The 12,997-nt window shown below is 44.7% G+C and overlaps 1 protein-coding gene across 2 annotated transcripts; it reads left to right on the plus strand.

The window, feature by feature from the left end:
• The first annotated feature begins 544 nt into the window (after positions 1–544).
• Positions 545–12,740, plus strand: LOC134059683 (SH3 domain and tetratricopeptide repeat-containing protein 1). 2 transcript variants are annotated; one of them, XM_062516137.1, is made up of 17 exons: positions 545–942; positions 1,285–1,356; positions 2,421–2,551; positions 3,241–3,346; positions 3,531–3,674; positions 3,840–4,038; positions 4,349–4,425; positions 4,859–5,054; positions 5,363–5,493; positions 6,181–6,216; positions 6,344–8,071; positions 8,489–8,669; positions 9,236–9,386; positions 9,802–9,924; positions 10,857–11,007; positions 11,338–11,534; positions 12,244–12,740. In XM_062516137.1, the coding sequence occupies exons 1-17, from the start codon at positions 777–779 to the stop codon at positions 12,523–12,525; spliced, it is 4,071 nt and encodes a 1,356-aa protein (XP_062372121.1). In that variant the 5' UTR covers positions 545–776; the 3' UTR covers positions 12,526–12,740. The 2 variants fall into 2 exon arrangements, with proteins under 2 accessions (XP_062372121.1, XP_062372122.1); XM_062516138.1 differs by having other exon boundaries at positions 6,347–8,071.
• The last annotated feature ends 257 nt before the right edge of the window (positions 12,741–12,997 follow it).

Consider the following 12,997-nt stretch of genomic DNA (forward strand, 5'->3'; position numbering starts at 1 on the left):
TTTCTTCGTCTACAGTGACATGGGGAGAACATATTTGTGACCCTATACTGACACCAACAGGAGGGGATGATAACTGCAATGTTTTATTATCCATGTGCCTTCAAATTTCCAATAAAATGTTTGCCACATTTTATTAAGCATGAGTGGTTTGATTCACAGTAGGCCTAGACTAAACACAACTGAATATAATCTAGGCCTCCTTTTTAGTCTGGATTTCGTGTGGAAAGTATAGCCTAAATTGGATAACTGTTTCAGGATAAACTGAATGGAAAAAAGCATAGGCTAAAAAGTATGATAACTTAAGAGAAAGGAAGTTCGTAGCCTATAGATTAATGTGTTTAAGGGTAGGCCTACTGGTGCCATTCTACGGTCAGATCAAATGGGCGTTACGCCATGTCTAGGAAAAGCTTAGGCGCTGTTAAAAGAAATTGGGGGAAAATACACGCAGACTACTTTAGCGGTAGCTTATTTGCTCAGTCAGTGATCATTAACCAGTTATGAAAGTCTCTAAACATCGGAGTGAACCGTGCCAATTAAAGTTGAATTGTTGACCGCTGCGAGACATCTGGGCAGCTGTCACTGAATTGTGCGCTTTTCTTCTCACCACCAACCCAGCCATGGTCGTCTCGTCTGCGAACTGCGCACAATGAAGACATCCGCAACTTGTACCAACCTCAGTGTTTCTATTAGTTTATGAATCGCTCGTGTGAGTGTGAGGAGCGCGTGATGAGGACACGCTTGCCCACGCAGCAGTAAACGCTTCCATTCTTAACAAGATGTCAACAGCTGTACATCGAAATTCCTTTACTCAAGTCGGGAACGGAGTAGACTATGAAAGTGCTCGAACGGGTCGAAGACTTCGTCGTGAATTATCTGCAGCAGAGATATATTCGGACCATGACCTGGATTTAAATAAGGACTCCTACGGCACCAGGGACATGGGTAGGTTCATTAGCCAAACACTGTCAGGGACTGGAATCATTGTCGTTCGTGGAGTCATTATAAATCCTTCAAAGCCTTAAATGATTATGTTTGTAGATATATTAACTCTGTTAAAAATATGTGTGGTTCACAAGTTATCATGTTCCAATTAGCAAAATAATCTAACTACCAATCTTATTCTAGCACTGTATAAATTGCATAATCTCAAAGTAATCAACCTTGTTTAGCATACTTGATCAGTGCCAGTCTTTACAAGAAGGCTATGGATATAAGTATTCATGGAGATAAAGTGGCAGCCTACTCTGAAACAAAGTGGCACAGCCTGTGGTGTTTTCATTGCAGAGCAAAAGTCTTCAAGAGGCACTGGAAGCATCAAGCGCCAGTGCTCAACTTCTGAGGACAACATACCCACTGGTACTGTAGGATTCCATTATCATAACCATATGTCTTATGACCGGTACATTTGCTGTTTTAAATGAGAACACATTTATGTGTTGTAAGTAGAGAGAACCTATTGTCTGTGCCTGATTCGAATTTGTGACTGTAGAGTGCATTCATTTTATGGCAACTCTCTGTCACAGCCTGTATGTACAAGACAAGCTGTCTAGTGCAAGAGGAATACTCATTTGTTACTGTTTCCCCCTTTGCTGGTAAAAGCAACATTCTTACTGTACTTCTGACATTCCTTTAACGTTCATTGTGACGTGCAAGCCACTATTTACAAGTTCAGGTCCACCACTTGTGATACGTTTTCATTATAAACACACGAGTGCTGTTATGCCCGCTTTGGGTCTCCTGAGGTTAATGATCACACCCACACACACAGCCAGAAAACAGACCATAGTTTAACAAGACCATACCTTGGACCTGCAGGCTTTTGGTATGGGTCATTCATTAATTCTTACGTTTAGTAAGAGAAGCATCAGACCATACACCAGCAAGCTTGTAATGACCCCATGTTTGTGGATTAGAGTGGATGAGAGTAAAATGTGCACTGTAGTTCTAAGCCTTTTCATATTAATAAAACTCTGGTCACTACTATATGAGGTATACAGGTCATCTGTTCTCTTCGGCCTCCTTGGTCTTCTTCTAGGTCAATATATTCCAAAGAGGAATGTGGAGCTGTTTTTATAGTGGTCACGAAGATCCTGTGATCACTTTATTGATGGCAATGTACTGTAGGTTCCTAAAATGCCGTACTGTAGTTAAAACATTAGCCAACAGTGAAGAAGCAAACAGAGTGTTGTACTCCGGCGTGACCTCTTTACTTACTAAACACACACCTCGATGATGGATTGTGTGCCACCTAGATTTCTAGTTCCTGAATTGGGTGAGCTCACTTACAAAACCAGATGAATGGCCACTGCTAACTGTCGGGGGGTTGTGTCAGGGCCTGACGCAGAGGGCATTTATTCTCATTTGGTGGCTTTTAGGGGGGAGATACGTGTCCATCTGATCGCTGCCATTTCCTGTTGCAGTGCTGTCTTTGCAGCTGGCTATGGTGCAAGGGCTGGACAGGCTTCCTGACAGCGAGGGGGCACAGGATGTGTTGCGAGGGAAGCTCCGTCTGCTGGAAGCTGACCCCGGGAAGGTCACGACCCTGCTCTTAGTAAGGCTCATCCAACACAGAAAACTACACCAATCCAACTTAAGAAAGCCATTAATGGACCCATTCAGGATCGGAACATAAGACATGCTCATCATAGTCGCACAGAATGGCACACACATTTACATGTGTCATGTCATGATTAAAGAACCACACACACTATACAATAACATTGTATATACGTCAACTTTATCTAATTAGGAAAATATGTTTGTTTTTTTTCAAAGACTTATGCATGGATTCAAGTACATTAACGGAGAATTGAACTTAGGCTACTGTACTTCAGGAGACAAATTAAGTGTTAAGTTTAGGATTTCTTAATACACAGTTGGGGGAGGGGGGTGTTTTGTTCAGGTGATGTTAAAATTAATTATGTGTTTTGTAATGTGATTTTAAGGAATTTTCTGATAAGATACAGTGGTGTAAGATATGCATCAGTTAAAATCTGAAATGTCATTTATATGTTGCTGACTCTAAAAAGATCAAACTGCTGACCAAATGGAAGAACCTCAAATAGAGTGCAGGGCAAAACAGTTTCCTTCCTACACGTTACAGTTTGTGGATCAAAGATGTTTTGACAGCTCACAATTCACTCGCCCATTATTTGGAAAATGAAAACATTTCAAGAGCCAGTGTTACCAAATGTGAGTTTTTGTCTCTGTACTCAATTCTGTCTTTCATCTTTCTATTAGGAACTCTCTGCCCATCTGTTAACCATAAACAGTGACGACAACATCATAAATGTCACCTTCAAAACCTTTGAGGAAATCTGGAAGTTCAACACATATTACAAAATGGGTTCGTAATCCAATACTATACTACGAAATACTAATATTATAATCTATAATATGGTTGTTCATGCAAAATGTACCTAACCTGATGCTAATTTTAGTTATTCATAGTTATTGACACACATTAATCAGTGGAAGGTAGGGTATTGTATCTGAAGTTCCTTTACTTTTGTATGCTCCTGACACTCCAGGGTTGCTGGGTCAGTGCATGGAGATTTTGCTGCTGGACCAGGACTTCTGGCTGAACTCGCTGGACCAAGAGGATGCTGGGATAGAAATATCCATCAGAGAGGAGACCATGAATCACATGTACAGAGGCATCCTCATGCAAGAAGGTGTGTTCATTATCGAACAGCAACGATCCTATCGCTATGCTACAATGTCTGTATGTTCATAATCTGTCAGTATTTTCAATATGTTCAGTGTAGTATTTTCATAGTCCTCCTTACGCAGTCATGTCAGACACAAAGTAAACAGATGTTTTCATGCATGTCTATTAGGATCTTTCTTTGCTTCGTGCACGTCCAACCAAATGTTTGACAGCTCAACGTCAGGAAGTGACCTCTATTTGGAGAAGGGCGACATCGCCCTCTTTGAGCCACCCTTTCTGGGCTCAGGGTGGACAGTGCTGTCTTTGGCAGACGGGTCTCGCGGAACCAAACCTAAACCAGCCCTGGAGCCAGTCATCCCTTTCTATGAGTGAGTAAGGAGGGAAAGATTAACGCACAAAGCCTCAGCACTCGATGTTTACATAAGGGCCTTACCCCAAGTTTTTTAATCTCACCACTGCCTTAAAGGTACAGCCTGTTATTTTAAAACAATGAAGGGTGTCTGTGGCTCAACAAGAATGTAGTCATTCCCCGGGGAAATTCTGTCTACTGTTGAGATACTTATAATCAATATTTAAGTAAGGCTGTATCCTGCTGTTATAGGTCAAGTTTATCAATGCAAACTCCTGTATTTATTTGGCTGGAGTTATTATCAGGTGGTATTTCATATATTTTTACAGGTGGTTTCTAAAGTCATGTCCTGAAGGAACCATAGTTGGCAATGGAAAAGCCGCTCACAATTTCCCTTATCATCTTGGTAAGAGTGGGCCGTGTAAGGCCATAATTTATGTTACACACACCATACCCATATTATGTGTGCACACATACTATTTAAAATGTATCTATTATATTACAAAATATTCTATAAAGATATATTTTATGCGTGTACATTGTTAAAAATGTGAAACGTAATTTTGTAAAAAAAAGGGTTGACCATGTATAAAATGGTTAATGCAATAATTTTACTCAGCTACTTAAATTAAAAGCTGAAAGTCTACACTTCAAGCACATCTTGATTGATCTGTCCAAACACTTATGGACCTGACAACACACAGTCTTGCAAATGAAAATGTGTTCTACACAGAGAAGATACCAAGGAGTGTTTCTGCTTTGAACAGTAAAGGTGTATTGTCTTACCGTTTCAGTATAGCCTCACCCCACTCAAGACTAATCACTCTGGTCCCTCTCAGCCACAGGTGCCTGTGTGGCCACAGCAGACCATGACGCCAACTCTCCGGACGAGCTGAGCTTTGAGGCAGGGGATCACATCACGGCGGTGGGGCTGCTGGCGTCCTGCTACCAGTGGTTCCTAGGGAGGAGGGAGGCCAATGGAGATGTAGGACTGGTGCAGATACATCTGGTCAAACCAGCAGATACTCTTTGTGAGTAAGTATGTAGGGCAGGCAGTACACGTACAGTATTGTATACAAAGATGGATACAAAGTTCCTCTTAAATGCTTTTTTATCTCAATCTTTGTACTTGAAACACTGAGACAATCTGCATGTTACCTCTTGAACAACCAATTATTTACTGTCATTCTGACTTCACACACCTTCCCTTCCCTTTTTATAGGTCACTGTAAAATACTGAATGTCTGGTAGTTAATTGGCATTGAGCACTGTCTGATATTGAATAACCTTTTTTTTAAAAAATTAAAAACAAACAAACATTTAATTTAATTTACTCTCTATAGGTCAACAGATCTGTTTCTAAGCACAGAAGACCGGTTGTTCCTTAAACTGGAACAGGACAAAATTAAGGAGGAGACAATTGCCATGTTGAAAAAGACATCCCAGAGTGATGTTGGGACTGTCTACCAACTCGGTAAGAATTGGGCATTAGGAACAAGTACTTAAGGATACTCATCTTAAGGGTGTTCCACACTGGAGAATGAGTATCCGTGAAGATAATGATACACATTTCTAGAATTTCTACCCGACTTGTAATGAAATGTCTTGTTATTTAGCAGAGCTGTAGAACGAGCCTCAAAGCTTCAAGGACTGATACAGCAGTTCAAAAGAATCCATATTTATAACTGACAAATGTTATGCAACTTGTTCCCTTATCATTCAATTTAGAATAAATTTAAACGATATGAAATTACATTAGTCTTCTTACTTAATTACATTCAGAGACTATTTTGTGGCTTGACCTAGTTACAAAGCCGAAAAAGGCCAAGCACAGACAAAGAATTATTCTTAATTAATTATTAAACATGACATCATGATTCACAAGCTGCAACTGACCTGGGCTGAACTATTTGAACAGATACAGAGAGGACACTAACACAAAGTCGACAACGATTGGGCCAATCTAAAGCCTACAGACAGTCTCAATGTTGCCTGAACTTCCTCAGTTCTGAGGACACTAGCCTGAGAGAGAGAAGAGAAGGCCTGTGGCCCTTCCGCTAAAATCTAATCTACAGTACTACTTGTGTCTGACACATTACAACACTGAATTTTGCCATATCATCATTGCTAATGTTACATGTTAATGTTTTATTTATACCAGATTTGATCAGTGATTCCCTTCCTATCTCAAGTAAAAGTAAGTCATTTTGTGAGTAACCTCTTGTTGAGCTATATAATATTAATATGTATGTATGGATTAATATACTGTACAACTGATAGAAAGCAGATAAATGGTCACAAAATACCTGAATGTTATGTTTTAGTAGTTCACCAACCAGAAGATGGAGATGTGAATGCCAACACAGAAGTGGAACTGAAAAATAAAATTGTGGATTATCTTCACTGTCTGGCAAAGTCTGATGGAACGGTGTCATCTTCAGACAAGCCTGATGAAACTGAGGTGTCTTCAGACAAGGTGGTGGAAAGCAAGGACATGCCGACCTTCACGGTCTGCTCCGAAGCAGAGGGCACCAGTACCGACGGGCACCACTCCCTCCTGTTGTTCCTGGGCGGCCGCGATTTCCGCGAGGAGCTACGCTCCCTGTACACCTCTTACCCAGAATTCCTCATGTCCTGCTTCCGCGGGCACGCCGACGAGGAGGAGCTGGTGGCCTACCTGAGCGTCGCCCGGGAAACGGCCCGGAAGAAGCGCCAGTCGTGGGCCCAGAGCCGGATCTGCTTCCTGCTGGGCCAGATGTGCGCCAGCCGCTCCAAGTTCTCCCAGGCCCGGGTCTACTACGAGGAGGCCCTGAGCGTCCCCGTGGACTCCTTCTCGGACATGCCCATGCTGTGCGCGCTCTACGCCAACCTGACGCTCGTTTACCTGACGCAGAAGAACACAGAGAAGTACTTCGCCCTGTCGGAGCGCATGGCCGCGCTCTTGATGGGCGTGCCCAACGCCATCACGGGCACGGAGGACCCCGAGGTGCTCAAGTTCCTCCTGAAAAAGGCCATCTTGTCCGGCAACAAGCCAGCCGAGGCGCGGAGCTGTTACCTGATGGCCAAGCTCCACCTGAAGCTCGGAGAGGCGGCGAGCGCCGTGGCCTTCCTGGAGAGGTTTCAGATCCTCGCCGGCCAGCTGTCGGGAGTCTGCCAGGGCATCCGTAGCCACGGCTACCTGTTGCTAGGGAGACTGTACAGCGACCTGAGCCTGCCCCACCTGGCCGTGAGCGCGGCGCACCGGGCCTCGGTGCAGGCGTCCACCACGCTCGCGGACTGCCTGTGCGGCATCTCGCTGCTGCTGGAGAACGCGCCCCGGCTCTACGGCGTGGCCGTGCCCGCTCAGGTGGCCCCCTACCTGAGCCGCGCCGTCTACCTGGCGCGCGAGGGCTCGGAGCTCCCCCTGGCCCACGTCCACGCGCTCTGCCTCTCCCGGCTGTTCCACCAGCACGGCCTGACCGACCGCGCCGCGGGCTACATGCGGGCGTTCCTCCGGGGCCTGGGCGCGACGACGGCGGCGACGGCGGCGGCGGTGCCCGGCGTGAGCCAGGGCGACGTGGCGGACGCCCTGATCTGGCTGGCGTGGCTGCACGTGTGCGGCGGGCGGCCGCGCGTGGCCCTGGGCGTGCTGGACGCCGTGCTGGCCTCGCTGCCCGAGCACTGCACCACGCGGCAGGAGGGCGTGGTCTACAACATGCGCGCCGTCGCCCTGCGCCGCGCCGGCGACCTCCGCCACGCCGCCGAGAGCTACCGGGCGGCGGCGGAGGTGTGCGAGGAGTTCGAGGACCGCCACAACTGGGCCGTGGCGCTGGCCAACCTGGGCCTCCTGTGCCTGAGGGCGCGAGCGCGGAGCCTGGCCGAGGAGCACCTGGTGCAGGCCGTGGAGCTCTTCGCCGAGCTGGAGGAGGACGAGCTGCACGGCCACGAGCTGAGCTTCATCACCGTGCTGCTGGAGCTGGGTCAGCACTACGTCGCCCAGGGCTACCACGAGAGGGGGAAGGTCTACTACGAGTGGGCCCTGCTGCTCGCCATCCACGCAGGACAGTCGGAGAGTAAGTGGCGCCGCAGCGTTCTGAAATCAGGTTCTGTTCGTCCACTAGAGAGCTTTAAATTCCTCACAATAAAGGTATCTACAGTACTGTATATCTATAGAGCTCTCTCAATCTCTATCTAGTGTATGCCTAATGACCTCCAACATTCAACTATTAATTAATTAGAAATTCACTAAATGAAGTTACATTAACTAGAAATATTTTGCTTTTTTTCCCATACTATCTTCAGTCATTAAATTCAATTAGATAAATTCAATGTGAAACAAGTTTTTTCAATATTTTTGTATGCCGCTCACTTAAGCATTCACAGAATATGCTACAGTACCAAAGGGACAACTTAAACCCTTGGTCAACTTACTGACCGCCGTAGAATTCTCCACCATTTGGATTGCCTCAAGTCTTCCTCGCTCCTTCCAGGTCAGCTCAAGGCCACTCGTCACTTGTGTCACCTGTACGGCCAGGTGTGTCCAAATGAGGCCCAGTGCATCATCTACAATGAACACCAACTGGCTCTGGTGCATCACATGGGGGATCGCAGTGTGGAGGCAGACATTTTGGAGACCATCAGTCAACTCTACCTAGGGCTGGGCACAGAAAAGTGAGCTTTTGTTAACATAGATATTGCACTCACTCACAACTTTAAAAATATAGCATCAAACCGATTTGTATTATATGTTAGTTTCTAACAATTGCCAAAGCCTGTTTATCATCCTTTTTCTACATCACACAATATACAGTATGACTATTCTACAGCAAACACATTTCTGACATGTGTAGACGTTCATATGCTGTAAGGAGAATGCATGTCTTATACATAACATAAGTTAGCATGCACCTGTATTTTATTCCTATTGGGAAAATAATAAACAGGTCAGTCTTATTAAAGAGGACATACTGTAGAATCTCTGATGTTAAAATAGTATATATTCAACTTTGATTTATAAAAAAATAAACTCAATTGCAATTGTACAAGCCCAATTAAAACCTTATATTTAGGCTGGGTATTCAAATGGTCCTGTTGACCATGCCTCACATTCATGATATCTCTTTGGTTATGCACAACCTCTCCTAATTCATCAAAACCAAGACAAACAGACATGGTTTCCATTCTATGTCACCTTTAAAAGTGCCTCAGCCTCAGAGGTTGTGTTTTTTGTGCTGCAGGGCCAACAGATCAGCGCTGGAGCACACCAAGCAGAGCCTGGGCATCTTCATAGACCTGGGCATGAAGAGGAAGGAGGCCAGAGCCTGGCTGCAGGCTGGCAAGATCTATCACATCCTGCGGCAAACGGAACTAGTGGAGCTCCACGTGCAGGTACACTGCAAAAAAAGGGGTGTCTAAAAACAAAATAAAAACACTAAATCTGAGGTAAAGGTACTCAAAACAAGTGAAATTATCTGTCTATGCAGCAAGATAATTTCACTTGACAAGGTTTCCTGAATTAATATAATTAAATTTAGAAATAAGATTATAGTGTAAAGTTGAACACGTAAAATAAGAAATTTGCTCTTAAAACAAGAGAAATGATCTAACACTTCTAAATCTAAGTTCTTTCATCTTGATAAGATAAAATAATTTGCAGAAAACACAAACACACCACGCACTAACACGATCAAATCGGTGTATTTGTGTCAGTTTGGTTAAAGTTGTGTCGAAGCAGGCACACAAACGATGCATTTCGGAGGATAAATAAGAGGGGGGGTTCGAATGACCTGGTTGTGACTCACAGGTGGCACAGGACGTGGGACTGAGCACGGGCGACACTCAGTTCATCCTGGAGCTGCTGGAGGCCGCAGGAGACATCTTCTTCAACAGCACGGTGGAGAGGGACAAGGCCGTCTGCTTCTACAGGGTTAGGGGACGCTTTCCATTTCCATTTCACACATAACATAAGCCACACGAATATGGCCCATTCTTTGTACAGGATTATTATTCCTAGAAATAAACGGCTAGAAATGTTGATAGTGGTCACACCATCTCCGTTCGTATGACTGCTGTAATTTGTTTCTGTCTTCTTTCTTATTTATGATATTTTAGTCGTTTTACCTTTTATTTATTCTATTTATGGAGACGAGGTACTGTGAAACTGAATTGCTCAGTAATGGGACAAATAAAGCTTTCTGAACTGAACTGAACTGTACCTTGCAGCACACTTCACATAATCACATACAGCTCTGGAACCACTTCAGTGACTGCACATTTCCCTATGACATCCTACAGTTGCTGAGTGACATTCGAATCAGTTGACGTTCATATTCAAAATGAAGAGACCACTGAAAATGGGAATATGACCGTCAACTCATTCAAATGAGCAACTGTAGGATGGCATCAGAAAAATATGAAGTGATCTCTTTTCCCAGCGCTTTGTATGGTCATGGTTTAGTCAAATGTCATATGTTCATGACAGTGTCATGCCACTCTTACTGTATGTAGATACTTTCAAGTAAAGTGCAATCCATAATAATGATATATAATAATTTAGAGAGAAGTGTGGCTGACCTATTTTCTATTGAAAGATACGAAAGAGTGGACAAATGGTTTATCCTCAGCCTCAGCATTTGCAAAGGGTCATGTGATTTCATGTGATTTGTGCTTGCAGTGACCTCACCATTTAACATTTTAGCTGAAGTCTTATTGCAGTTGCCTTGTAAATGTTTATTTCTTTACAGCACCATGAGGGTGCTCACGTGCCGTGTGGACAGTAACGTGAAACTAATGGCCCATTTACCTCTACGTGCGTACGTGCGTACGTGTGTGTGTGTGTGTGTGTGTGTGTGTGTTCAGGATCGTGCCCTCCCCATCGCTGTGAAGACAGGCAGTGTGCAGTCCCAGCTGAGGTTGTGCAATAAACTGGCTGAGCTCCTGCTGCAGACGAGAGCCTGTGAGGAGGCTGTGGAGTTCGCCCAGACCGCACTGGACCTCAGCGTTTCACACGGTATGACTGTTGGCGCACCACACACAGGGCTAACCTCTACTGACCGCTAGAGGTCCCATGGGATTACTGTAGTGGATTGAGTTTAGAACTATAGGGCTCGGGATCATGAAGTGAAAACTTTGCGGGCGAAGTGTATTAAATAGGGTTCGGGGAAGCCCTATTTAATACACAACACAGCTAAATGTGAATATGTAATCTCTTTGTATCGACGGCTTTGATTAACTATATTTTTCTCTATTCTGTATTGAGTATTAAGGACTATTTCTCGACTGGGGGGGTAGCTATTTATTTCATGCATGAATAGTCACATGAGAAACATGTCGGCTGCAGGAGATCATCTGAACGAGAGGGTTGCGTTCCATCGCCTGGCCACGCTGTACCACTGCCTGGGTCAATTTGAGATGGCCGAGCACCACTACCTGAAGGCCCTGTCCCTCTGTCCCACACCGCTACAGTATGACGAGGAGACCTTGTACTATGTCAGAGTCTACCAGACTTTAGGGGACATCATCTTTTATGACCTCAAGGTAGGAGTCTGCATGAGAAACAGTTGTGATCCAAGGTTACACTGTATTATTTTTTTTGAAGGGGAATGCTCAAAATCCTGTTTTGCTGAATACAACTACACTGAACAACGGTTACATTGTACCTAGCTAAGGTCATGAGGAGTCAAAGTAAGGAGAAAATGTGCATGCCACACAATCACATGTGTGTGTCAATTAAATAAGTACTTGTTTGATTGGTCTTTCTTGTGTATTTGCATGTTCAGATAGTAAAGACACACACACATAGCCTAGAAATCTAGACGCCCCTAGCGGCAGCAAATGTAATTTGGCTGGCGGGGCAGTCTAGGCACGATCCATTGAGCCAGGAAGCTGAGAACCCCCAGCACCAGCGGCCCAATCACAGGGCTTAACATAATGGTGACTGACATGCGACCAGAAGTTGCGACGGTAACGCATCCTGTTATTTGAAAACAAGAAGATGATTCGTTTAGCGTTATCCTATTGCGTGGAGAGGGAAGGTTATCCTGTTACTTGAAAACAAGAAGATGATTCGTTTAGCGTTATCCTATTGCGGGGAGGGAATTTGAAAGACAACTGTTTATCCCACCCCTCGATTGAGCCCTGTCTACGGTGAGTGTCCAGACCATACATCTTGATGTGGGTCTGGCTCGTCAGGCTAACACACACACACACACACACACAAAACTTACCAGCCCAATTATTTCCCTAGGACCCCTTTGATGCAGCTGGATACTACCACCTGGCCTTGGCGGCTGCCATGGATCTGGGCAATAAGAAGGCCCAGCTGAACCTATGCACCCGTCTGGCCACCATCTACCATAACTTCCTCATGGACCGCGAGCTGTCGCTTTTCTTCTACCAGCGGGCCCGGACATTTGCATCAGACCTCAACGTACGCCGCATCAACCTGGCACCCGATCAGAACTTTCAGAGCACAGCACAGTACCGAACAGATGCCCAGCGCTTAAGCTTGGTCGCCGCTACAGGATAATCATGACGATAGTTGGGCCAGTTCAGCTCACAGACAGCGGCCCGGATCTCACATTGGGCTTCCAAGTTGCTTTTAAAATGTACCTCCCATTGTGAGTCACATACAGGTGTGTAAATGACAGGATTCACATTTCTGGCAGAAAATGTTTTGGTACTTTGTTGCATTATACTGTTGAATTAAATTCAATTAATTATTAAAACTCACAATATGCAGAATTTGCTGTATCTTACTCTTACTGTCAAGGCAGACCCAATCAAAAGTTGGGTCAAAGATTGAACCAAACTAAAAGAAGGCCCAGCTGAACCAGTCTTAGTTAAGGGAATAACATAGTTTAATATGAAAAGTTTTCCTTGAAATAGTTCTTAACAGAAGTGGTTTGAAGTGGTGTAATGATCTACACTTACCACACCAAATACTTGAGAGCATACTCACCAGTACAAGGGCAAGGCAAGGCAGTATTGGGGACACATGT

This window comes from Sardina pilchardus, chromosome 16, assembly GCF_963854185.1.
Source record: "Sardina pilchardus chromosome 16, fSarPil1.1, whole genome shotgun sequence".
Classification (NCBI taxonomy): Eukaryota; Metazoa; Chordata; class Actinopteri; order Clupeiformes; family Clupeidae; genus Sardina; species Sardina pilchardus.

Excerpts from the sequence above, each read along its gene's own strand:
- LOC134059683 (XM_062516137.1), top strand. The coding sequence starts at position 777 with ATGTCAACAGCTGTACATCGAAATTCCTTTACTCAAGTCGGGAACGGA. Across the intron at positions 943-1,284 it reads CTACGGCACCAGGGACATGG|AGCAAAAGTCTTCAAGAGGC; the intron begins GTAGGTTCATTA and ends TTTTCATTGCAG. Across the intron at positions 5,055-5,362 it reads CCAGCAGATACTCTTTGTGA|GTCAACAGATCTGTTTCTAA; the intron begins GTAAGTATGTAG and ends TACTCTCTATAG.